This window comes from Cucumis sativus, chromosome 4 (genome assembly GCF_000004075.3).
Source record: "Cucumis sativus cultivar 9930 chromosome 4, Cucumber_9930_V3, whole genome shotgun sequence".
Lineage (NCBI taxonomy): Eukaryota > Viridiplantae > Streptophyta > Magnoliopsida > Cucurbitales > Cucurbitaceae > Cucumis > Cucumis sativus.
Genome location: NC_026658.2, coordinates 26276459 through 26300161, shown reverse-complemented (window position 1 = coordinate 26300161; position 23703 = coordinate 26276459). Strand labels below are relative to the sequence as shown.

Genomic DNA, 23703 nt, shown 5'->3' with positions numbered 1-23703 from the left:
TACTCATTTCCACTACATTTTATCAATTAAAACGAAATTTTAATGATTTGTCTACTGACGTTACAACGTACTACTGAATTTTATATTGTATCACATTAAGTATTGTCACGTATGTCATAGCCCTAACAAATAACAATATCTATTACGATACAATTTTTCTCAAATTTAATTTGCAATTTTTAGTAATTTTTTAAAATCTTGACGGAGATGATAATTGCATAAGGGCTACACACGGTTCATCTCTAATGCAATACATTATAACATGCTTTATCATGTTTTCTCGTGATAATTTGGTGTAGATATTTTTTATTGTAATAAAGATGACCATCGCATTAGAACTATAATAGACGGACAATTGTCTCTAAGGCGATACATTAGAAAATGTAGTGTATTACGACACAAGTAGAAATATAAACTTCAAAATTCACCAAAGATAGTTGGGAGAATGTGTCTATCTATATATATATATATATATATATTAAAAAAAAAAAAAAAAAACTTAGAAAATTTCCAACCCCAAATAATTTTTTTTTTTAAAAGGAAAAAACGCTAAAGAAAATAAAATTATGATTTTCATAGAAGTTTTTTTGTTGGGTAAAATACCAAAATTACCCACCGGTTTCTTTTCAAAACATTAATAATAATTACAAATCTACGGAATTAAAATAATATAATAATATAATAATAAAATATTCAGAATTTCTGCATTTCTCGCAGGAAAAAAAAAAAGCCCTTGAAGCTCAGCTGCTTGGTTTTTCGTTCCGAAGCCTTTCAATTTCTTTCCCCTTTTTGTTTTACAACTCCTCTATTTTTCATTTATTAATTGGTAAGTTTATTGGATTTTTTCCTCATTTTCCCTCCCCAGTTTCTGTCTTCTTCTCTTTTATTTTTAGTATTTTTAAATGTTTTTTTAAAATTTTTTTTTGCAGAATCTTTTACTGTGAAATTCAATTTTTTAAAGAAAAAAAGTTGGAAAATTATTAGTCACTGAATGATGTGGGTCTTCTTCTTCCTGGAGTGCCGACTGTCAAGATCTGTAGTTGAAAACCAAAAATTGATGCAGTTTTATGAATGTTTTTGTAGGTGTTAGGGTTTTTCTTCGACTTTTACTGATTTGGTTCCGAGATTTATGGTTCGGTGGGTACGTGTTTTTGAGTCTTTTCAGTGTAATATTACAATGGGTTTCTTCTTGTTTTAAATCCCTATTTCTTAATTCCGTTTTCTTTTTGTTTTTCTTTTCTTTTCTTTTTTTTTTGCAAAAATCACATTTCCACTCTAAATAATTTCCCCCACTATAAAATTACCGGGTGGAGCCAAAAACAAATATATATAAATATTTATTTTTATTTTTATTTTTTTATTTTTAATAATTTGTAGATGCTGTAAATTCTTGTCAATTGTGATTCCTTCCGAAGTTCTCCAAGTTTTGATGCTTACGATTCTTGATTCTCTGAAATGGAAGATGTTGAAGATGGGTTTACGTTTGTTTTTTTGTTTCCTCAGGGATTTGGACTTCCTTTTATGGAATTTTAGTTCCAGCGACGGAAAACAATGTCGGGATCTGAGACCGGAGTGATATCCAGCGGCGAACACTTCACCATCGGTCTTCAAAAGAACTCAGTACCGTCACAACAGCCAGTCATGCAGAGCATGCATTTACCCTTTGGTGCAGATGGCGTCTATAAGCCTGTTGCCACGGCCTCTCCCACCTACCAATCCTCCAGCGTCGGAGTTGCTGGTAATGCTGGTGCCGATGGATCTGCTCGTGATGCTTTCGTTAACATGAATTCGCAAAGCGAGCCTGTAAAGAGGAAGAGAGGAAGACCTCGAAAGTATGGGCCAGATGGCAGTATGGCAGTGGCTCCTGCAGTCCGCCCTGCCGCTGCAACTCAGTCCAGTGGAGGTTTTTCTCCTTCTCCGACGGCCGCCCCTCAGTCGGGAAGATCAGCTTCTCCAACTTCTTTGAAGAAACCCAGAGGCAGACCCCCTGGCTCCTCCACCAAAAAACATCACTTGGATACTTCGGGTAACTCTACTGATTACACATCCTTTTGTAGTTAATTGGTTATTGTAGGGCAATTTGTTACGTATGGTGATTAGATTTATTAATGTATACATTATCCATATTAATTAATGTTTAACTAAGCATGTGGGTTAACGGTTAAGTATTTAGTTTTCCAAGATTAAAAGGATTATCAAACTAATAAAAAAGAATAAATACAAATGCAACTTTCAGTGGTTCTTGGTAAAATAGAAGAGGCAATTAGCTGATTCTGGTTCTTGATATCTAAAATTATTGTTTTGTGCTAATCCCCATTATGGCTTCTCTGTTTATTGGCATTAATAAACTATGGATACTTTCTGCCTAACCTTAGTTTATAAAGTCCTTTTTTTCCCTCGTCATCGATTGCAAGAAAATAAAAATTTAAAGTTCATTCAAGGAATATCTCTACCCTTGATGCCTTGTACTTTTTTTATTTTCTGCTGCAAAAGTGCTTAAAATTGGGTCTTCTTTACATGCATGCCATTTATAGAGTCTTAATTCTTGAAGCTCAGTTTCGACTTTGGTATTGCCATTAGAGTTAACCATTCTATAATTGTAATTGTAGAGTCAGCAGGAGTTGGATTTACCCCACATGTCATCACCGTAAAAGCTGGAGAGGTTTGTTTTCTTGTCTGTTTTATGTTTCTTTAATTGGCATTTCAAATTTGTTGCAGCTGCTTTATCTTTTGTTTTCTTTTTCTACGTAATTGAAGATTTGAGTAAGTATGGTTTATCCATAAATGTGTGGAAGGAAAATCTTATTATGGAAACTTACACACGTGTCCATCATGGGAGAAAGATAATCAGGTGTAATCAATGCTAATGTGAAAACCATTGGGCACATTTTGATCTTCGTGCTGTTATATTCGATTTGATATCTTAATTAGGACTGCAATCTCAAGTTTTATTATGTTTTTGCAGGATGTATCTTCGAAAATAATGTCATTTTCACAGAATGGTCCTAGAGCTGTTTGTATTCTTACAGCAAATGGAGCAATATCCAATGTGACCCTACGTCAGCCAGCCATGTCTGGTGGAACTGTGACTTACGAGGTTTGTTGATTTCGTTCTTTTGGACCAGTTGATGAACTGATGAACCTCTGATTTATTTTAAATTCTCTTTTAAATGTTCCAACATATGCCTGTCTGGATGATAATTTGTAGTCATTGACGAAGTTCTTAGTGTCCCTCCCCATCTTCATGGCTGTTTGAAGATCATCGAGTAATGTAAATAGAATTTGTTCTTTCCTTTATTCGGATTGATCGTTGCTCCAAAAATGTGGGTGGACTTCGTGTTTTACTGTTATCTATCAAAACTACGGTGAAATAAGAGAATTTGAGAGGATTACATCCAATGGATTTGAGGAAAGGAAACTAGTTTCCTGAGGTTGAGGTTTATGCTTTTAGTACTTTGCCAAAATATATTTCTTGTGTAAGAAGTTTTAGTGGGCCATTAGAAGCGCAATTATAATTTTGATGTCTGCGAGTATTAGATGGAATTTATCTGTTATGTAGGGGCGATTCGAGATTTTATCGTTATCTGGGTCCTATCTCCTCTCAGAGAATGGCGGCCAGCGGAGTCGAACTGGAGGGCTAAGTGTTTCATTATCTGGACCAGATGGCAGAGTATTAGGTGGTGGGGTGGCTGGTCTTCTAACGGCAGCATCTCCTGTACAGGTACATTAGCTTTCCGATTAAGAGGGTTCATACATCTCTATCACTGCCCTGTGTAAGATGATTAGGGTGTTTTTCATTGTTCCCATTTACACAGCACGTTTGTCTCTATTATTGATTAAACATTGGTTTCTATCGGTTACCAGGTGGTCGTGGGGAGTTTCGTCACTGATGGGGGGCACAAGGAATTGAGACAAGTAAACCAAATAGAACAGCCCCCTGTTTCTGCACCCCATAAACTTGCTCCGATCCGTGCTGGAATGACGGGGGCCAGCAGCCCTCCATCACGTGGGACTCTGAGTGAATCCTCAGGAGGGCCCGGGAGTCCATTTAATCAGAGTGCTGGAGCCTGCAACAATAACACCATACCTTGGAAGTGAAACTCAAAAGCTGCTTCGTTAACTTACTTGATTTGCTAATATGGCGGGACAACGTGGAATCTGGTGCTCTATTTTCTAATTTGTTTTAGATGCACCTGCAATTTATGTTAAGCCTTAAAAGGATAATGTAACTCTTTCCGGTTTGGTTTGGCTTGGAACCTTGCCTTCTGGAAACAAAAGACGATACCCATAGTTTCAGTTAGGAATTAGAAGGTTGTGAAATAGCTGTGTTTTGTTTTAGTATTATGAAGATGGTCATGGAATTACAAATGATGAGTTTATTTCAATTACACCGCTAGTACTTTGATACCATATATTATAATCAAGAGAAATTATTGCTGGAGGATGCTATTATTACAACCGGTTTTTTCTTCCCTCAAACTCTCCAATACCATTTCTTCCAGCTATCTATCGTTTGCCAACAGTACATTTGTTGAAGTTAAGCGATTGCCCCCCTTTAATTCCTTGCTCTTTTCAACAAAAAACGCAAGGAAAAGAAGCCTAGAGCGAAAGTCTGCCAAAACCATCCTCTTGAGTTAGCAGGATCCACCTTTCTTGCTAAGAACCATGCATAAATGGCCTCACCAACATGCAACAGCAAGGCTACAAGAAACACCATTCTCAACACTTTAATTGACCTAAAGAAGAAAAGGCTGATGGCTTTGAAAAATGGAACAGGTCCTACGTCTGGAAGGAAAGCAGCACAAAACAAGATGCTCATTCCGACAAGACAAAACAGCCAGACATATATTGTTGGCCCATCAAGACTTTTTCTTTCTCTCTCCTGCCAATATGAGATGGTCGCAGCCATGCCCTCCTTTGGAGTAACTATTGGGGCATAGCCCAGTTCTTCCTTGGCTTTAAGATACGAGAAATAATTGCTGACGCCAACCTGCATGATATATGCAAACAAAAAAGACCAATGAGGATTTAGAAGGGAATTGGTTAATGCCTGGTATTATATTGATTGAGAATGGAAGCATTATTGGGACGGTGAAGGAGAGAACTCTTGTTTGTGCAATCGTTCCTCATATACTGGTTGCAATTAGATGACCAAACATTCAGTAAAACCATTTGCATGTTTTGAGATACAGTATAACAATAACAATAACCTTGTAAATCTCAGCAGGAAGCATCAGGGGATGTGGAAGCCACCATCTATCCAGCCATGGATATAGTATTGTGTACAATAAAGCAAAAAATTTCCCCAAGGGAAGAGCTTTAGGAACCGGCAGGTAATAATTTGGCAAGTCATAACCTAAGCTATTGAGCAGAGGTTTAACAAATTCGAAGGAATTAACTGGATGACCTGATGAAAATAGAAAAACTGTCACCCAATAATCCAGTGATGGAAACATAACAGCAGGATATTGAAGCAAATACAGAGAGTAGAATGTAGAAGAGAGGGTTTTGAAAAGTAAGAAAGTCGGGATGCAGCGTTACCATCTGATACATAATATGGCTGGCCAGCAGCTACTGGATCTTTTCCTTTACCAGGGATGTCGTCCAAAAGCCCCATGCTTGCCAATATCAAAGCAAGAACAAGGTTATCCACATAGATCCAGTCAGTTTTAGCACTTTGTTTCCCAACTCTGAAGGGTAGCAAGCCTAACTTGGCCAAGGAGACCAACCTAGTAAAATGCCTCTCTTCCCCAGGTCCATAGATAGCACAAGAACGTATAGCACAAGTGTGAAGACATTTTCCGTTCCTGTTCCTACAAATGCAAAGCTTGAGCTAATGTTATTATACAATCTTCACAAATCCTCAATCACATCAGCAGATATCCTAATGGTTGCGCTAAGAGAAATTCAAATACAAGAAACCAAACCAGAGAAATCAAAACCATAACTATATGAGAGTGTGTGTGTGTGTGTAATTCACTTACTTTAAGGGACGCCCGTTGGTCTTCAGAACTAACTGCTCTGCAATGGATTTACTTCGACCATATGCATCAACATGATCATCAATTGGTAAATAAGGCAATCCCTCATTGCCATTAACAATTTCTTGACTTCCAAACACTACATTATATGTGCTCATGTATATAAGCCGTCTAACACCGAATTCCAGGCAAGCATCCAAGACATGGCATGTTCCATTAATATTCACCTCATCAATACGACCAACTTGAAGCATTTCTTTCCCTGACAACCCATATGCAGCGAGATGGAATACACAATCAACACCACGAAGAGCTCTCTCCACATCTTTCTTGCAGGTAACATCCCCTGCATGACTGCAAGAGTTAACGTCGACAGAAGCCTCGTGTTGCACTCAATTTTACTTTACTACTACAGAGAGAATCGGATTACAGAATGTGGAAATAAAATCATCGGAATTCACGACGTGACCATTCTCAGGGAAAGGGAGGCAAACCAACCCAGAAAAGATAATAATAATAACAATAAAATGGAGTTCAATCGAGACAAATAGTGGAAGGATGATTCAAGTAGATGCGAATGGTAGAGAGATCAGAGTAACAACTTAAAGGGAAATCGGAAAATAAAGAGTAAAAGCAGACCATGATTAGAGTCTAGAGAGAGGAATGAACCTTGGATGATTTTGACTCCTTGAGTCTTGAGGTGGTCGGACCAAGGAGAAGCTGGTCGAAGGTCAAAGGCTCGGACTTGAAGAGCGCCTCTACGGAGAAGCTCTAAGCAAAGGGCAGAGCCGGCGAAGCCCAATCCACCGGTGACGGTGAAGGTGTTGCCTTCAATGCCTTCACTGGCGCTCAAATGCATATCTTAAGGTGGAAATTTGGAGTAACTATGAGCGTCGAGGGCAAAACAAAAGTGTTTGGTGGCGAGAATCCAAAGAAGAAGAAGGAAATTGAGTAGAGGTACCCACAGAAGCAGAGATAGATCTACCATTTTTTCATTTTTAACTTCCCCCCTCTGCTTTAATTTAATTTAATTTTGTTCTAAGCTATGGCTACCCTAATTAGTATTTTAATTATTTCCAACTAAAAATTATCTGTTTTAATCATCATTTATTATTTATTTTTGGGGTTTTGTCAAAAGAAAATGAAAATGAAAGAAAAGGAACCATTTTGATTTTGTGAGGAAAATAATGAAAAACAAGTCTCGTCTTTTAAAGTAATTCCTTCACTAATTACCAAATTACCAACATATGCCTAACGTCTCCTCCTGACATGCTTCTTATTGATTTGATACAACTTGGGTTATGTTAAGTCCTTTTCTGTTCTTAATTAATCTTTAAACAAACAATCCATTTACTATTTAAAAAAAAAAACACTTTTGACGTAAGTTTTTTGTATTGGTGTATGCATTGGTTTTCGATAGAATCTGCGTAAGTTCGTTTGCATGGGTATGCGTGCAAAAGAGAAAGTTATTCAATTCGGGAAATGATTTTTGTGTAACAATTTCAAGCCCTTTAATAATAATGTGAGTGAGTAATACAAATTAGAGACAAATATAATTCAATTTCTACATCACATGAACATCTAATATAAAAATACAAAACTGTGAACCCTCACATTGTATTTGTATTGATTGGATATATATATATAGTTCTACAAGTAATTACGAAGAAGCAAAAACAGAACCTAATTGGCTATGCTATACCCTAAACGAACCCATGAACAAAAAAGAGAGAAAAAAAAAGGGTGTGGCAAATGGATGAATAAGAAAGGAGAGATTTCTAGAAGAAGGAGTTGTAGGGAGAGAATCTGAAGGCGCCATAAGTGGTGGCATATGCATTAAGAAGCTCGTTTTGAGCTGACCAAAAATCAGCTTTCAAACCACTTCTTCTAATCGCTTTCAGTATCTTGTTCCGGTGAATGTAGCTGCTCACCGCCACCTTCTGGCTGTTTGCGTCAACCTCCACTTTCTCCACCCCTGCCCAATATTATTCATGATTATTATTCCAACACACTAAATTGATAGCTAATGTAATTCTTAAATCAATTCTTCCAATTATTGGGAGGAGTTCAGTTTTGGCTTTACCTTTCAACTTTGATAGACATTTTCTCAGCCTTTTCTCATGGATTCCCACCATCTCTACTTTCAACTCAACTGTCTGAACAATGTATGCAAAACAAACCAATAACAAATATATTAGATATATAGATATATATATATATATATATATATATATATATATTCCTCTTACTAAGGATTGGTGCATGCAGTTAAATATAATCAGTACCTCCATGTGGAATAGTGTGTGATACAACAAGACAACCAAACCAAAAGAATAATGCAGAAGGTAAACAAGTAGAGTTGGAGGAGTCAGATAGAAGTAATGGAAAAGAAAGAAAATGGTGAGGAGAGTTGAAGTTGAAAATTAGGGAGAAGGGAGAAGGGGTTTATATACAAATGCTTTAGAAGAAGAAAAGTGAGGGAATGATCGGTCTTCCACAACAACGAACCTCGATTCAATCTAATCTGCTTTTCCCAAAGAAAAACACAAAATACCAAATTACGAGAAGAAACTGTGTGTTGAAGATTCAGGATCAGGAATCCCCTCTTCTCAAAGCAATGTGTGGGAGTGGGGATGGAACTGCTCAATTTTCAAAATCATTGCCTTTGACCAGTCCAACTTCACTTTATTTCTTTTATTACATCATATACTAGCCTTACATTCCCCCATCAAAATAAAAAAATTCCATCTTTATCTTTGATTCTTTATTTAATAAAGAAAAAGAGATGATCATAACACCCTTGAATGCAAGTTTGGTATTTCTAATCTCTGCTCAGAACTGACAGATCAAACACACAACTGATTTTCTTTATAAAAAAACTTGCAACATTTGCTTAACTAAAAAGAAATGGTGGGCTGTCTTAGATTAGATCGCATTCACAAAGGCAGAGACACATAGACATAGAACCGACAGAGATTCGAAAGAACAGAGCGATCAGAGCCTTCTTAGTCTTCACTTTATGAATCTCGAATTTTCAGACGTTAGAATCTTCATTATTCTTCTCGAACTTCGCGTAGACTTCCAATCCTTTTCCCCCATTTTTCAAATTTCATATATAACCACACAAACATAACTTCCCCTTAAAAGGCCAACAACACTGATATGAAATGGAACAAGTTAGACTCACAGAGGACGAAGATAAAGATGAAATGAGTAAGCAATTAGCTGACAGTGATAAAAACTCTCTTCTGAGCATCCAAACCAAAAACAAAAACAATACTTTAAGAAGTCAAATTAATTTAATACAATTATAATTGAAATAAGAATTGTGAGCAATGATCTCCGATTCGCATATTCAAGGTATCTGGAGAAGAGAGACTTAAAAACTCCGTCTTGGTCAATGGTCTACGCCCCAATCAAATTAAAACAACCTTCTCTTGCCTCTTATCATCAAATCATCTCCTTTAACCACCGTCATTAAAACCCAGTTTCGGCCTCAAGAAACTCCTTCCTCTGTTTCTACGATGGGGCTCAAAGTGCTTTCCGCTCTCGACACTGCCAAAACCCAATTATACCATTTCAAAGCCATCGTCATCGCCGGGATGGGCCTCTTCACCGACGCTTACGATCTCTTCAGCATCTCTCCCATTATGACCATCCTCGGACGTGTCTACTATCAGGACAAACAATACGAGATTCCCGCCACTGTCAAATCCGCTATGCTTGCGGTGGCCCTTCTGGGAACGGCGATGGGTCAACTGGTGTTTGGCATACTCGGAGATAGAGTGGGACGGCGGAGAGTGTACGGACTGGCATTGGCGCTGATGGTGGCGAGTTCAATTGGGTGTGGGTTTTCAATCTGTACCACAAGAAGCTGTGTCCTTGTGAGCCTTGGATTTTTCAGGTTCCTTCTAGGACTGGGAATTGGCGGAGATTACCCATTGTCGGCGACCATTATGTCGGAGTTCGCCAACAAGAAAACGCGTGGAGCTTTCATAGCGGCGGTGTTCTCGATGCAGGGATTTGGGATTTTGGCCAGTGCCACGGTGACCATGATCGTGTGCTCCATATTCGATCGAGCCTCGAATTACCCAACAGGTAAACGTACGCCGATGGGGGCTGATATTGCTTGGAGGCTGATCCTCATGCTGGGCGCTGTTCCGGCGGCCATGACTTATTACTGGCGAATGATGATGCCGGAAACTGCCAGGTTAATTATTATTTGTGCATTTCTTTGAAGCTTTGTTTTGGAATTATCTCGGAACCAACCAAATTGAGGGGTTGACTTCCCTTTAATCATAATTCACATCTTGTTATAATCAATCATAATTTTGTATTCTCAACATCCCTTTCTTCATACGATCGAACTGTCATCTCTTGAACAACTTCCACGTAATATATATATAATATATTTGATAATTGGTATTATGACATTTTATTCACCATACAACAAAATTGTGAAGTCTATAATTAAAATATTGTTAATTATTAACATAAAAGTAATTAAAAGTGTTACCTGCTTTGATTTATGATTTAGTGATATTTGATGATAGATACACAGCTTTGGTGGAGCGGAATGTGGCACAGGCAGCAAAGGATATGGAGAAAGTGTTGGATGTTTCTTTGGCTGATATCACGGAAGATAGCCCCATGTCCCCTTCACCTCCAAATTTCCATTTCTTTTCTAACCAATTTCTTCGTCGCCATGGCCGAGACCTCTTTTCATGTGCCGCCTCTTGGTTCCTGGTCGACGTTGTGTTCTACAGCAGCAATCTCTTCCAGTCCAAAATCTACACCCAATTCCTTCCCCACGACCAAAATTCCACCAATAACGTTTATCATCAAGCCTTAAATGAGGCCAGACTCCAAGCCATCGTAGCTGTCTGTTCCACCATTCCTGGCTACTGGATCTCCGTCTTCTTCATCGATCGCCTTGGTCGAGTCACTATCCAAATCATAGGTTTTCTGTTCATGGCTATTGGTTACGTTGTCATCGCCATCCCCTACAACTCTTTCTGGGAATCTGATAAACATAAATACGGTTTCATGCTATTTTATTGCCTCACCTTCTTCTTCTCAAATTTCGGCCCTAACACCACCACTTTTATTCTCCCCGCGGAGCTGTTCCCGGCTAGATTTAGGTCCACCTGCCATGGAATCTCTGGCGCCTCTGGAAAAATTGGTGCCATCATTGGAGCCGTGGGGTTCCTTTGGGCCTCGCACGATCGAGAGGACAACGGAATTGGGATGAAGGCTTCGTTGATGTTGCTTGGTGGGGTGAGTTTAGCGGGAGTGGCAGTCACGTATTTCTTCACTAGAGAGACCAATGGAAGGTCGTTGGAAGAGAATGAGAATGAAGATGAATATGTTGGGATTTTCTTTCTTAGATCATGCTTTAACTTACACCGTACTACCGCTCATGCTGCTACTGCTCAACGCGATCAAATGTCATCACGTTCGACCTCCAACTCCATTCCAAGTACTACACCATTTCATCGTTAGATTCTATACACAACTACCGATGTGCGCGCGCCACCACGTACCACACATACTAGTTCAGGGTTTACATATTATTCCATCATTTAATTTCCTTTTTTCTCACAATAGATATGTAATATTATTAGCCCTCCTTTTTATCTTTAATCCATTAATTACATTTCAAATCTATGACTATAGACTTGCGAGATAGTGTTTAGATGTATAAATTAGGACTTACAAACAAAAGTTTGAGAGCATCATTATTTGAGAAATAATAATTTGGTTAAAAATGAAGGTTGTGGGTTTGGATTTAATTCATGAGCGTTTTAGTTTTGATAAAAATAAATAATTTTTTATTATTTAATTATCCTAAAATGACTTTCAAATATAAATTAGTTGGAAATAATTATTTTTAAAAAATATCCCTCATTCACTCTCCTATGCTATCCACTCTACTTTTACTACGTTGCAACATAACCATTGTTTAAAATTTTATCGTCAAAAAAACTTTGACTATCGATACTTTATTTCTACAGAAGTTTCAATGAAAATATCGATAAAATGTCAACGTAATCGATAGATATATCCTTTTTCTAAAAATAATAAAAATAAGAACCTTAAAATTAAATTTATGAGTAGATATATAAATTATGATTTTTCTAGACAAGTTAACGTACATGTGTGTCATTTATAGTGTACTCTACCTTAATGACATTTGTTTATTTATTTATTTATTTGTTGCGTTCGTTAAAATTTTCTATTATATAATAAAAATAACAATTCATCCCTCGTGTCAATATTGAACCTATGAAAATATGTAAATATCAACAGATATTTAATACTAGGGTTATGGTCACTACTGCTCTTCAAGTCCTTCTTGTGGCAACCACCAACAACGTACTCCGGAGAAATTAAACTTCCAACAACAATGTCTACATACGTTAGACGACGAACTCCAATGGCTACCTGTACTAACCACAACCAATTGTAGAGAGTACAACACCGCCCTAGATGATCAACTTTGGCCTTGTTATTATTTAAAATCATTAGTCCATATTATTTAATAGATGTCTTTGTCTTATAGTAATTTAATTACATTAACATAAACATCCTTCTTTCGACAAAACAAACAAACTTGTATATAGACTTTTTTGGAAAATGAGTGTTTATATTTCGATTGAAAGTGATCAGTTAAAAACAATTGATTGGAACCCATTTTGTTTAGCCAATCTAAAATGGTCCAAAATTTATAGTCTTATCATATATATATATATATAGAAGGAGACGTATAGAGGTAGGTATGACCAACTTGTTTACCTGCACTCGTACTCATACACGTGGATTTATAGAGAAAAAAAGAGTGACTTAATGAACCTATTTAGATTAAACATATACTTCCAATGCATTATGTGACAAAGCTTGATGATGAAAGGAATTGACCTTTAGAAATGAAATCGCTATTTTAAATATTATTCAATTTTAGTTGGAATGTTCCTTCTCCTTTCCATTTTTAAAATATAAGTTATTTTGGAGAAAATTAAAATAATAAGCGAGGCAGTCTTGTAATTAATTAGGTTATGAATGGCGCCCAAAGTGCTTTCATACCGCCAAAATTAATTTATTCCATTTCAAAATGATCTTCATTGCCGCATTGAGCCTTCTCCTCCATACTCTTGGGGTCACCATTCGCTTTTACGCCCATCATCGAATCCAATCAAATTCACTACAACCACAGAAGGCACTCCGACGGCGACGGTGATGGTGATGGTGATGGTGATGGTGATGGTGTTGGTGTTGGTGTTGGTGATGGCCTCTCCGGATTCAGTTTTTGTTTCTGCACTAGGCGCGCGGCCGTAATGTTGCGAGTCTCCCTTTTTTGGTTCCTTCTGGCAATCGGAATGTGGAGCTTTCATTGCGGATTGCAGCGTTCTGGATACTCTATGGCCGCAGTTCCAGGTATTACACCCATATTATCTTATGCCTGTCATTGCCAACAAGTTCTTGCGTTTTTCTTGACAAACTTCAACACCAAAACTTGAGGACATTTTCATTTTTCTTTCATATGCATAAATTGCTAAGTTTTAGAAAGTTCATTGTAGAGTGTAGAGTAATTAAAAATCGTGGAGGAGATGACTTGAATTTATTAACCAAATTAACAAACCAGTAACTGTAATAGACTATGCATCTATTTCTTCTAATTGACTAATTAGTTAAAGCAACCTATATCTATTTCCTATAATCCCTGCTGGAGTGCTATACATTCAATCATTCGGATATGATCTAATTGCATATTCGTAATGTCAAGTAGAATACAGTATCAGATGAAGTATCATGTTTCATTGGTTCTCTCTCATAATATCATTGTCTGCACATATTCTTCAGAATCGTATGTCTTTACGGGAGAAAGAAGAAAACAAAGAAATAAAAGTTAAGAGCCGTGTCTTAGGAATATAAAATGGGAAACTAAGGGACAATTAATTTTGTTTTCATCACTTAGATTTAGTAGGATAGGAAGCCATTTTATTGATTCCACAGAGCCCTGCAGGCTTCCCAGTGTTCCTCTTCATTCTTATGTATCCTTTCTCTCCCCATTTGGGTCCCCATGAGTTCTTCACAATGATGTAGTCCACTCCCTTTGATGATCCGTATCCAACGGCCGTGACTCCGTGATCAAGCTGGGTTCCACAGGGTCCATCAAAAACGCCCTGCACAAAGTTGTAATGTTGATAACTGGATTAGACCCAAATAGTAGAATCAACAAATGTCCCTATGATCAGTTGCAAATTTTTCATACCCCGCTGTAGAATTGGAAATCTCTTCCTGAAGCTTCTATGGCTACGCTGAGTGGCTGGTGTGCCAATGCCTTTATGAGGCTGGCCTCATTGTTTTCGGGTACGTCCTTATAGCCAGAGATTGTTACTACCTCCAATTCCCCCTGAAGAAAAGAAATATAAAAATTTAGTTGTATATGTATTGTCCAATGCAATGTCCAAATATGGGATCTGGGGGTTGATCAGTTGGTAGTTGATTTTACCTTTTTGTTATCGCAAGTGCTTTCCACCTCAAGATAAGGGTAGTCTTCTTCCTTGTGAAGTCCACCACTAGATACAATAAAAGAAAATGCGTAATCCATGAGGCCCCCATGGCATCCATTGTTATAAGGTCTATCGCAATCAATTAGTTCCTGCTCTGATAACGAAGTCAAATTTCCGCCAACAATCTTATTTATCCCCTCAACTGCAGCAACGGTGGAAAATGCCCAGCAGCTACCTGTGCAATTTCAAAGCCCACTTAAAATTACAGCCGAATATCCTCTTTATGTAGATATATGAATGCATAATGGAAGTTAGATATATTACTTACCACATGAACCTTGGTTCTTGACACGAGTGACAGCTCCTTTCTTTCTCCAATCCACCGACTTGGGCAAATCCACGACATCCTTATAGGTGAACTCTTCTGGGGATTGCCTTGTTCGAGAGGACTCAACTTTTAGACCAAGATACATATTTTTAAACTCTTGGTGGGTCAAATCAGCAAACTCATTAACTCCAAGCCAATAACTAGTCACTTTCTTGTTTGTTTCGTCGATGTGCTTCAAGTTGTCTTTAAACACCTCAAATCTGTGCCACTTTTCTTCGATAGTCTCATAAATCTTCCCATGGTTTGATATCCATTCTTCGAATAGCTCAATTAGTCTATCCATTGAAGTTAAGTCCTCTGGCCAGTAACCCACAATGGAAAAGTCCTTCCCAAAACTTGTTACGACAAAAAAGGACATGCACATAGCTAGAGGCAGTAGCTTAGACAGAGCCATTGTTAATACTAGCTCTCTTGTCTTGGAATTTGTAAATATTGTTGATTGGAGAAAAGGCAGAAAGAATGGGTTGGAGGAACGAAGAGATATTAGGGAATCATTTATACTAGGAGGAACGAATGAATGTGTTTGTTTGCAGCTAAGTGTTGCTTACAAGCAAAGTTGATATAATATATATACATATTTATACATATCTATATCGGAACATTGATACCCAGTCTTTAAGAATGGTTTGTGTGTATTAACTGACTTTGAATCTACGCTTTCTGTCATTCTCATTCATGTAGTTTGCTAAATGTCTGAAAAGATTTGGTTCCACTTCACACTGAAGGAAAAGTTCTTCTCTTTTGTCCTAAACAGAGTTATTATTACGGGGTTATTAAGTAGGTCCGAACCGCTTATAAGGTCACAGTAATGGCCTAAAGGTTAGGGGTTATTAACTTTAAGAGATGCTAAAGCAGCTAAAACAAAAACACATTTATTTTCTTCTTGAGGATGTCACGTAAAAAGCGGAATTAATAGTGTTTGAAAAAAATAACATCTTTCATCTAGACAAGACCTCCAAATGAAGAAGTAAAAAAACTTGATCTTTTAATCATGATACACACTTTATATCAGTCTAGGGGCATTTTTACATATGCTAGGTACAATAAACATTATTAAACTTCCCATTATTGTAATAACTTAAATGGATAATGAAAGTTGAATACAAACCCTTTTAAAGATAACATGCTTTTAAATTCTGATAATATAATTTAGATATATGTTTTTTTAGTATTGAGTTTAAGTATTTTTTTTAAAAAGATAGTAATATTTTTTAAAAATAAAATATTAATATTAATTTGAAAAAGATAATAAAATTTAATTCGAATTCTTGTAGGGGTCATCTTTAAAAATAACGAAAAGGTTTGTTATTAAAACATTTATGACCTATAGCAAAATTTTGAATTCTATAAATGCTAGAAACTAATAGACTTCTACCACCGTTTATCAATACTATTAATAAAAACACATCAAAGTTTGTTATTGATAGAATATGAAATTGTCATGTGTTAGTAAATGTTTTCCTTAAATTTGCTATTTTTTACTATTTTCATTTTTTTAATTAATAAATAAATATTAACATAGACAACTAATGAATTATTTTGTGAATATTTGAATTAAAAGTGCAAATTTAATTAACTTATGGATCCAAAATCAAATTTGTGAAACTCAAATTGAAATTAAAGATTATAATATTTGAAAAGGTAAATTTCTCTGGAATTTAATAAATAAAATAAGATTGATTCTTCGCCTTGGAGTTCTTAAAAAAAAAAAAAAAGAACTAATTGAATTTTAGAAAGAAAGATTTTTAAATATTTAATTACGCTCGATAGAGTGTTCATTTTGCCCATGAACCAACATATAATGGGGTCATAAATCCTCATTTAGTTGGGGAATGAGAGTGGAAAAGTATTATTGAAAGCTAAAGTAGATAGAGATGGAGAATTCATTTTCCAACTTTACCTTGCCTCGTGTATCCATGTTTATACATTTTCACACTTTCGTTATATAAATAAAATATTTCAATTTCAATTTCAATTGTTTAGTAACTTGTATGGTTTGACTTTGAATCATAAAGTTGAATGGTTGAAGTACATATACTTATATATGTCAACAGTTAGATAATTTACTAGGCTAATCATTTTGTTTATATGAAATAGATTTGAGAAATTTCTCTCAAATAGAAAGTAATTTAACTTTTAACAGAGAGAGTAAATTAGGATTAGTAGGGAGAGTAAATTAGGATTAGTTGCCCCAACCTGATCTTTGTGGGGAAAAAATCTCTGTAAAAATTAATAGGTAATTTTGTGGAAATGGAAAATGAAACGGGACGGTGACAAGGATTGGGATAGCCATGCTTTCCAATCAACCGACCATGACCTTAATTGGGGGAAGGACATTAGTTTCATAGGTTTGACTTTTGTGGTTGAGCTTATATTTGGTAAGCATGCTTATTTAGATTATTACGTTCACAGCTCCATGAATTGAAATAATGAAATGACTCTGCCTACAGACTACAGATTAGTTTAGGCACTAACTTTAACAAATCTGAAACCTACCAATGAAGCTTTTGAAATTTATTTTTCTTTATCATTCAAAATGTAAACCTAAAAACTGCCTAACACCATGTTTTTGGATAAAGGAGGCCAAAAACGGTGTTGGAAGTGAGAGTACGATGCATTGCAATGCAACGATAGTATTAGGAGTCGTTTAATTTGTTAAGAAACTGCTAGCGATGTTGAATCTGGCATCTGGTTACAGACACGCGTGTGTGTATACACTTCCACTTGGAGATTTTTGATCTAATAACAGATTTGAATAGTTTCCTCCACAGTTTTACATTAAATAGGGTAGAGTTTCGGAGGTGGAGCTCCAAGAGGGAAATGAATTGAAGAACTTGGAGAATGAATGGGAATGTGAAGTTGAGGAGAGTGACAAAACTAAAAGCAAGTGGAAGTCAAGAGTATATGAGTAAATAAGAGACAATTGTTGTTTAATAATTGCACTTTTTCTATTATTCATTTATTTATTCAAACTCTCATCTCTTCTGTTGTGTTCTGCTCTTTCCCCAATTATTTTTCCACTCTCTTCCCCTTCCGTTTTCACCAATGACTCAGCCTCGTGGTCCCCTCTCCTTCTTCTGCCTCCCTTTTGTACGGCCTTTTCTTTTTCATTTTTTTTCCCCTTTAAGGGAGATATTATGTGAAATTACCTATTCTGCCCCTCTTTTTTCTTTTTTTGCTTTCTATTTTGTCCAACCAAACCAAGCCTATATTTGCCTTGGAAAAATTACCAAGTCTACCCCTACTATTGAGGTGTGTAAGTATAAGTGTAAGTGTAAGGGTTGGTGTTGTTAATTAACAAACACGGAATGGGGAGAAGGAAGGAAGGAAGGAAGGAAGGAAGGAAGGAAGGAAGGAAGGAAGGAAGGAAGGAAGATGACGTATCATCGCCAATACCAAATGGTTTCACCTTTCTCTCGTTTTCTGTTTTGAAATTCATTAATGACAGACAATAATAGAGAATCGATCTGCCTTCTGCAACTCAACTCTCTCTACTCATCGGCCCCAATACAAATACAAATACAAATACAAATACAATACAATCATATTTCCCTTTTAAATAATACATATATTTATATATAAAGCCCAATCATTTCGAATTTTTTCGATTTTCTTTCTAAATCTGATGAGATTATTTGCAGAGTGGTCCCTGTATTTGCTAAAAGTTGCACTTTTTCTTCTGCTTGTGCTTCGTGCTTTCCAGCTCCACCCATCCACCTCCTTCCTCCTTACTACTAGTTACTCGACAGTTTCAACTCCTTCCCTCGTATATTATTTTTATTTAAACATACACTACACTCGTTGGATTTGAATTTTTTTTTATATAAAAAAACGACAAATCGACGAATTTGAGGTCCCACGCAACCTGTTGCCTTTATACACATTGACTTGTCTTTTCATTTGCATCCTCCCAATATAACAAAAACAAAGCCTTCCTTAGCACGTGTGTACGTGTTAGTGCATGCATTCATTCCTCTTCCCATTTACAAATAAATAGAAATTAAAAATAGAAATTTCTTTGGAGGCCAATTTTCTTTGTGTGTTGACACATTAATATATTAATAAGCAGCCTCTGTGCATTGAATTGGAGTGTGCCATGCCTTAAATTCTTATGTCCCCAGCTGCACTGACTCTTTGACAACGCCACACATCAACGTCCTCCTATTTTCCATACATTGATTAAGAAGAAAAAAATTGATTAAAATGGGAAGGGTAGAAGAGGAGTGTGTGAGTACGTGTGGGGTTTAGGCACAGTGAAAATTTCCCCCGTTCCAGCTCAAAGAAATTCAAAGAAAACGAAAGCAGTGCCCAAATAGCTAGGCTTATGTAAACCTACACCTATTATTCGGCTATTACAATACACAAATGCATCAGTAAATCTTTGGCGTTGCAGCTCTATTATCTTTTACTTCACTCAGTGGCTATAACTATTCTTGTGTGTTGTGTTTCATTAAATTAATTATTATTATTATTATTAGGTGATGATACGTACACGTGCAACGCCGACTGATTTCATTGCATTGCATTGCATTGCATTGCAATGACCACCACACTTGGAATTGCATAAAACAGCCCACCAAATCATTTATTACAATCAAGACTCAAGTGCCCCACCCTAAGTTCTATTCCCATTCTACTCTGTCCCCTTTATCTCCTTCATTATCTCATTTCTCTTTCTTCCTTCCATACCCTCATTTTTCACTGTTGATAATATTATTATCCAATGGGTTTACCTTTTTTGTTCTTTTGTTTTTTGTTTTTGTTTTTTTTTTGGTTTGATAATTTTGTGTGTGTGTGTGTGTATGAAACCATATGCGTACATTTATAGGGTTAAAAAGTTGATGCAGTTTTGGAAGGCATGGGAAAGCAAAGGATTAAGCTCGTCTGATATATGATCTCGATTTTCAAGAAAATAAAAAGAAAAGAAAGTATGATGATCTCATTATTTCTCAGCTCCTTACTCGTCCTTTCCCTTGTATATATTAGATTGTTATCTCACTTTTATTTATTTGTTTATCCTGATAATAACCATACGCACAGATAAATGAGGTATCACACTAACTTTCGCATTTAACATTCTCCTACCAAACCGCCCCTTTTTCCCTTTCTCTTTTTTCTCCCAAACAAAAAGGAAAAAAAAAAACAATAATAAAATATAATTTTGTTGGCTACCTAGTCCCGGAAGGGAAGGCCTTTTTCAGGTGCGTTTCTCTAGGTCCCCATGAAAGCATTTTAAGAATCTCAAATCTATATCTCTCTGGCCTCCTCATTTCCTCATATTTTTCCTTTCTTTTTTGGTTTCAGTGCTCTATAATCATCCCTATATTATTTACCCTTTCTTTATATTCTCTCCTCCCTTCTGTCTTTATTTCCTCAACTCTTTCCTTTGCACATCCACAGACGAACATGTTGACAATGGAGCAAATTTTATCTGAACTGAATGGCGAGGAGTTAAACGAGCAGGGTTTGCCTCCAGGTTTCAGGTTTCACCCAACTGATGAGGAACTTATCACATTTTATTTGGCTTCAAAGGTTTTCAAAGGCAGCTTCTGCGGTGTGGAGATTGCTGAGGTAGATCTTAATCGATGTGAACCATGGGAACTTCCAGGTACCCTACTATACACACACACACTACATACATGATTCTCATCACCTTACTCATTATCTCATGCACTATTCTTTGGGAAAAACTGAGGCTTTTTTTTTTCCATTAACCAGTTCGGGTACTTGTATCAAAATGTTCCTACCATCTGTTTATCATATTTGTTTCTTCTTGAAATTGTAGACTTCCCGCTGCGGATTCTCTCTACTTCGTTAAGATGGAAAAGAAAAACCCGTTTTCTCTCGTTTAATCTTCTATTAAGTCTAGATGCACTTTGTGATGTTCAAGGTGAAAGGAATGTTAAAATTAACCAGCAGGTGGAAGGCACACTTATTTCAAGTTCACATTTTTTTCCTTGGCCATAATACTAGAGATAGGTTCTTGTCAACTTTCAATGCATCAGTGGGCCGGTTGTGTAGCCAGTATTACGTTTTCCATTTAACAACGCTACAAAATCTATTTTCTCCCTGTAAAAGTTTCTGAACTGCCGACAAACTGGTAGACTCTAATAAATGTGGAGCTAAGAGAGAGAAATTAGGAGAAAGGAAAATGGGTAAAAGCCTAATAGAAGAAGAAATGGTGGGTTTTTAGTAACATGTTGTATATCGGTTGTTTCAGATGTTGCAAAAATGGGGGAAAGAGAATGGTACTTCTACAGTTTACGGGACCGGAAGTACCCAACAGGGTTAAGAACAAATAGGGCGACCGGAGCTGGTTACTGGAAAGCCACCGGAAAAGACAGGGAGGTATACAGTGCATCAAATGGATCTTTACTTGGGATGAAGAAGACGCTCGTGTTTTACAAAGGCAGAGCTCCACGTGGAGAGAAAACCAAGTGGGTGATGCATGAGTACCGCTTAGACGGCGATTTCTCTTACCGCCATGCCTGCAAGGTAATGCCAACAATCAACTCTCTCACCACCCACCACACGTGCATTCTCGCACCGTGCGAATCATGCTATTAACCTGCAATACCACTTAACCCCTTTTTTTTTTGTCCTCTTTTGAGTTGACTTATTTTATATTCCATAAAAGTACTGCTTCTTTCCGAAGCTACACTGTTCTTTCTTCTATTATTTACTTTGGGGGGTAAGTTTTTGATGTGATGCGATTGATTTAACCACTGCTAAGTTTATCTCTGGAAATGGTGCAATGTGCTGTAGTCCTTATTAGCTTTTCTCCCCCCCCCTTTTTTTCCTTTTTTTCTTTTAACCTTCATGCATATGATACACACGCCTTTTAAGTTAAAGATCAATATTAATATTGCCATGTTTAACTATTATGTTGATTAATTGTGATAATGTATTTTGAACTTCTCTTCTTTTTATTTTATTTTATTTTGTTCCGGGTCTTTGCAGGAAGAATGGGTTATTTGTAGAATATTTCACAAGAACGGAGAGAAAAAAAATTCAATGTTCCAATGTCAGACTTATCTTCTGGAGTCGGCTTTGTCATCGTCCACAACCTCCAACTCGTTGCCTCCGTTACTGGAGACGAACCCAACAACAACACTCGTAGAGTGTCAATCTCAAGCCGCAATGCAATTGCAATTGCAGGCTTTCCAAAACCCTTTTCAGATTCGGCAGCCTCCTGAAAACGACCTGAAGAGGTTTATGAGCTCAGTAATGTCCCAATCCAACCTCCTTTCCTCGAGCGAGCAGCTACACAAATCCTCTATCTCTATCAACCCCATTATTACGAATGCTGCCAACAACAACAACAACATGTTGTATGCTCCGTCGCCATCCATTCTCTTCAAGTCTCTCCTCTCACATCAAGATTCCACAGTACTACTAAAGCAGCAGCAGCAGCAGCATCAGCAACAACAGTTCAACAAAGCAGCGGACTCATCCAGCTTTACAACCCATAATTTCGATCCCGCTGAGGCAGAGGCCAACTCAAACTTGATGGATATCAAGAAGATGATGGTGCCAAATGCCTCTCCTTGTTCTTACCATCAACATCCCTTGTTTTTTGAAACAGAATGCAATTCACCACCACCCCTGCCTGCCCACGTGTCTCTTCATGACACATCAACTTCAATCTCCTTCAACAGGCCCGCCTATCAAACTTTGTTAGATCCTCACATCAACATCCTCCATGCCCATGGAGATTCTTGGCCTTTAGATGCTTAAACATCTCTTTTCCTTTTTCCTTTTTTTTTTTCTTTTTTTTTTTCTTCTTTAGTAAGCGTCTGTAGGGTAACGTCCGATCTGTATCTGTAATCTTGTATGTACCAAATGTTTCTTTAAAATCAATGATTTCCATTTCTCTAGCTAAAAAGCTTAAATCTCATTGTCCACTTCTCTACGTAACCCTTGAGCACAATTGGAAAAAGAAAACACCTGTCCACGTGAATTGTAATGTATATTTAAGAGGGCTACCAAATATGTAAGAAGAACGTAGTTATGGTTATGGTCACTCTAGATTGAGAATCTGTTGATGGGGTGAAATTAGGTGAGAGCAGGTTTAGCTGGATTTGACACCATGGATGAGATTCAAATTTGATGTCACCTGCAATGCAATTGGATTAGGTATTGGAAGGGTTGAGTGTTATGTGTATTGTGTGGGAATTGGAGGATTTGTTATATTATTGGGTGGGGAATATGTTTGGAGACAACCATCATTTAGCAAAGAAAAGAAAGAAAAAAAAAAAAAAGGAAGAGTGTGTTGATGAATCCGAATCACGAGTGTGGCACAGAAAAGTAGCCTCTAAAAATTATTAGTATTATATCAGAGAACAGACATATCTACTCCGCAGCATTGGGTAATGACAAAATAAAACGAGTACGGGGATGGGGCCATCAAAATCATATTTGGATTCTAAAATCTTGAATCAACTGTGAACCAAAGGACCCCAAATCCTCCTTTGTTGTTTTTGTCTCCAACCACAACCACAACCCCATCCCACCTCCATTCATAAAAAACAGAGTTATTCCGCCACAATAATACCTGACACAGTTTGCAGTGTAATCCATTATCCTCTTCTTCCCATCCCCAATCCCTTCCTCCCCTCAATCATTGCATACAATTCTTAACTTCATAACATTTCCATCCTCACACTGAGGTTGAAACTTTGAAACTAGATCCCCAAATCCATGCATAACCAGTTATGGTTATGGTTGGGTTGAAGTGCTGGAGTCGCAAGAGTTAGATAAACTACTCCTCTGAAATTGTCATTTTCAACAACTTCTTTTAACTTCCCTATACTTTATGTCA

The 23703-nt window shown here is 37.0% G+C and overlaps 6 protein-coding genes across 10 annotated transcripts; 3 read left to right on the top strand and 3 right to left on the bottom strand.

The window, feature by feature from the left end:
* Window positions 1-668: 668 nt before the first annotated feature.
* On the top strand, window positions 669-4441 carry LOC101207513 (AT-hook motif nuclear-localized protein 10). Of its 2 annotated transcripts, none has more exons than XM_004145511.3 (6): window positions 669-826; window positions 1504-2026; window positions 2610-2662; window positions 2966-3097; window positions 3560-3721; window positions 3865-4441. In XM_004145511.3, exons 2-6 carry the CDS (start codon window positions 1552-1554, stop codon window positions 4096-4098), a joined length of 1056 nt encoding a protein of 351 aa, XP_004145559.1. In that variant the 5' UTR covers window positions 669-826; window positions 1504-1551; the 3' UTR covers window positions 4099-4441. The 2 variants fall into 2 exon arrangements, with proteins under 2 accessions (XP_004145559.1, XP_011654287.1); XM_011655985.2 differs by lacking the exon at window positions 669-826 and adding an exon at window positions 945-1141.
* Window positions 4359-7010, bottom strand: LOC101207756 (short-chain dehydrogenase/reductase family 42E member 1). Its single transcript, XM_004145512.3, has 5 exons — window positions 6651-7010; window positions 5985-6327; window positions 5542-5813; window positions 5211-5407; window positions 4359-4990 (listed from the first exon to the last, which is right to left on the bottom strand). Exons 1-5 carry the CDS (start codon window positions 6838-6840, stop codon window positions 4556-4558), a joined length of 1437 nt encoding a protein of 478 aa, XP_004145560.1. The 5' UTR covers window positions 6841-7010; the 3' UTR covers window positions 4359-4555.
* A 553-nt stretch (window positions 7011-7563) lies between these two features.
* Window positions 7564-8483, bottom strand: LOC101218788 (heavy metal-associated isoprenylated plant protein 44). Its single transcript, XM_004145557.3, has 3 exons — window positions 8267-8483; window positions 8065-8137; window positions 7564-7956 (listed from the first exon to the last, which is right to left on the bottom strand). Exons 1-3 carry the CDS (start codon window positions 8270-8272, stop codon window positions 7760-7762), a joined length of 276 nt encoding a protein of 91 aa, XP_004145605.1. The 5' UTR covers window positions 8273-8483; the 3' UTR covers window positions 7564-7759.
* A 708-nt stretch (window positions 8484-9191) lies between these two features.
* LOC101218554 (probable inorganic phosphate transporter 1-9) lies at window positions 9192-11753 on the top strand. Its single transcript, XM_004145556.3, has 2 exons — window positions 9192-10191; window positions 10535-11753. The coding sequence occupies exons 1-2, from the start codon at window positions 9506-9508 to the stop codon at window positions 11481-11483; spliced, it is 1635 nt and encodes a 544-aa protein (XP_004145604.1). The 5' UTR covers window positions 9192-9505; the 3' UTR covers window positions 11484-11753.
* A 1301-nt stretch (window positions 11754-13054) lies between these two features.
* Window positions 13055-22774, top strand: LOC105435329 (protein CUP-SHAPED COTYLEDON 3). Of its 4 annotated transcripts, none has more exons than XM_031884231.1 (5): window positions 13056-13415; window positions 19711-19810; window positions 20283-20490; window positions 21103-21377; window positions 21843-22774. In XM_031884231.1, exons 3-5 carry the CDS (start codon window positions 20289-20291, stop codon window positions 22617-22619), a joined length of 1254 nt encoding a protein of 417 aa, XP_031740091.1. In that variant the 5' UTR covers window positions 13056-13415; window positions 19711-19810; window positions 20283-20288; the 3' UTR covers window positions 22620-22774. The 4 variants fall into 4 exon arrangements, with proteins under 4 accessions (XP_011654285.1, XP_031740091.1, XP_031740090.1 ...); XM_031884230.1 differs by having other exon boundaries at window positions 19361-19810; XM_011655983.2 differs by lacking the exon at window positions 19711-19810 and having other exon boundaries at window positions 13055-13415.
* On the bottom strand, window positions 13716-15357 carry LOC101205826 (cysteine protease XCP2). Its single transcript, XM_011655982.2, has 4 exons — window positions 14823-15357; window positions 14494-14729; window positions 14254-14394; window positions 13716-14164 (listed from the first exon to the last, which is right to left on the bottom strand). Exons 1-4 carry the CDS (start codon window positions 15274-15276, stop codon window positions 13949-13951), a joined length of 1047 nt encoding a protein of 348 aa, XP_011654284.1. The 5' UTR covers window positions 15277-15357; the 3' UTR covers window positions 13716-13948.
* Window positions 22775-23703: the final 929 nt, after the last annotated feature.

Coding starts and splice junctions, on each gene's coding strand:
- LOC101207513 (XM_004145511.3), top strand. CDS start 1,552: ATGTCGGGATCTGAGACCGGAGTGATATCCAGCGGCGAACACTTCACC. Junction 2,027..2,609: donor ACATCACTTGGATACTTCGG/GTAACTCTACTG, acceptor TTGTAATTGTAG/AGTCAGCAGGAGTTGGATTT. Junction 2,663..2,965: donor TCACCGTAAAAGCTGGAGAG/GTTTGTTTTCTT, acceptor ATGTTTTTGCAG/GATGTATCTTCGAAAATAAT.
- LOC101207756 (XM_004145512.3), bottom strand. CDS start 6,840: ATGCATTTGAGCGCCAGTGAAGGCATTGAAGGCAACACCTTCACCGTC. Junction 5,814..5,984: donor ACCAACGGGCGTCCCTTAAA/GTAAGTGAATTA, acceptor TTGCATTTGTAG/GAACAGGAACGGAAAATGTC. Junction 5,408..5,541: donor GCCATATTATGTATCAGATG/GTAACGCTGCAT, acceptor TATTTTCATCAG/GTCATCCAGTTAATTCCTTC.
- LOC101218788 (XM_004145557.3), bottom strand. Junction 7,957..8,064: donor ATGTCTATCAAAGTTGAAAG/GTAAAGCCAAAA, acceptor AATATTGGGCAG/GGGTGGAGAAAGTGGAGGTT.
- LOC101218554 (XM_004145556.3), top strand. CDS start 9,506: ATGGGGCTCAAAGTGCTTTCCGCTCTCGACACTGCCAAAACCCAATTA. Junction 10,192..10,534: donor ATGATGCCGGAAACTGCCAG/GTTAATTATTAT, acceptor ATTTGATGATAG/ATACACAGCTTTGGTGGAGC.
- LOC101205826 (XM_011655982.2), bottom strand. CDS start 15,276: ATGGCTCTGTCTAAGCTACTGCCTCTAGCTATGTGCATGTCCTTTTTT. Junction 14,730..14,822: donor CAAGAACCAAGGTTCATGTG/GTAAGTAATATA, acceptor GAAATTGCACAG/GTAGCTGCTGGGCATTTTCC. Junction 14,165..14,253: donor ATTTCCAATTCTACAGCGGG/GTATGAAAAATT, acceptor AACTTTGTGCAG/GGCGTTTTTGATGGACCCTG.
- LOC105435329 (XM_011655983.2), top strand. CDS start 20,289: ATGTTGACAATGGAGCAAATTTTATCTGAACTGAATGGCGAGGAGTTA. Junction 20,491..21,102: donor TGAACCATGGGAACTTCCAG/GTACCCTACTAT, acceptor CGGTTGTTTCAG/ATGTTGCAAAAATGGGGGAA. Junction 21,378..21,842: donor CTTACCGCCATGCCTGCAAG/GTAATGCCAACA, acceptor GGGTCTTTGCAG/GAAGAATGGGTTATTTGTAG.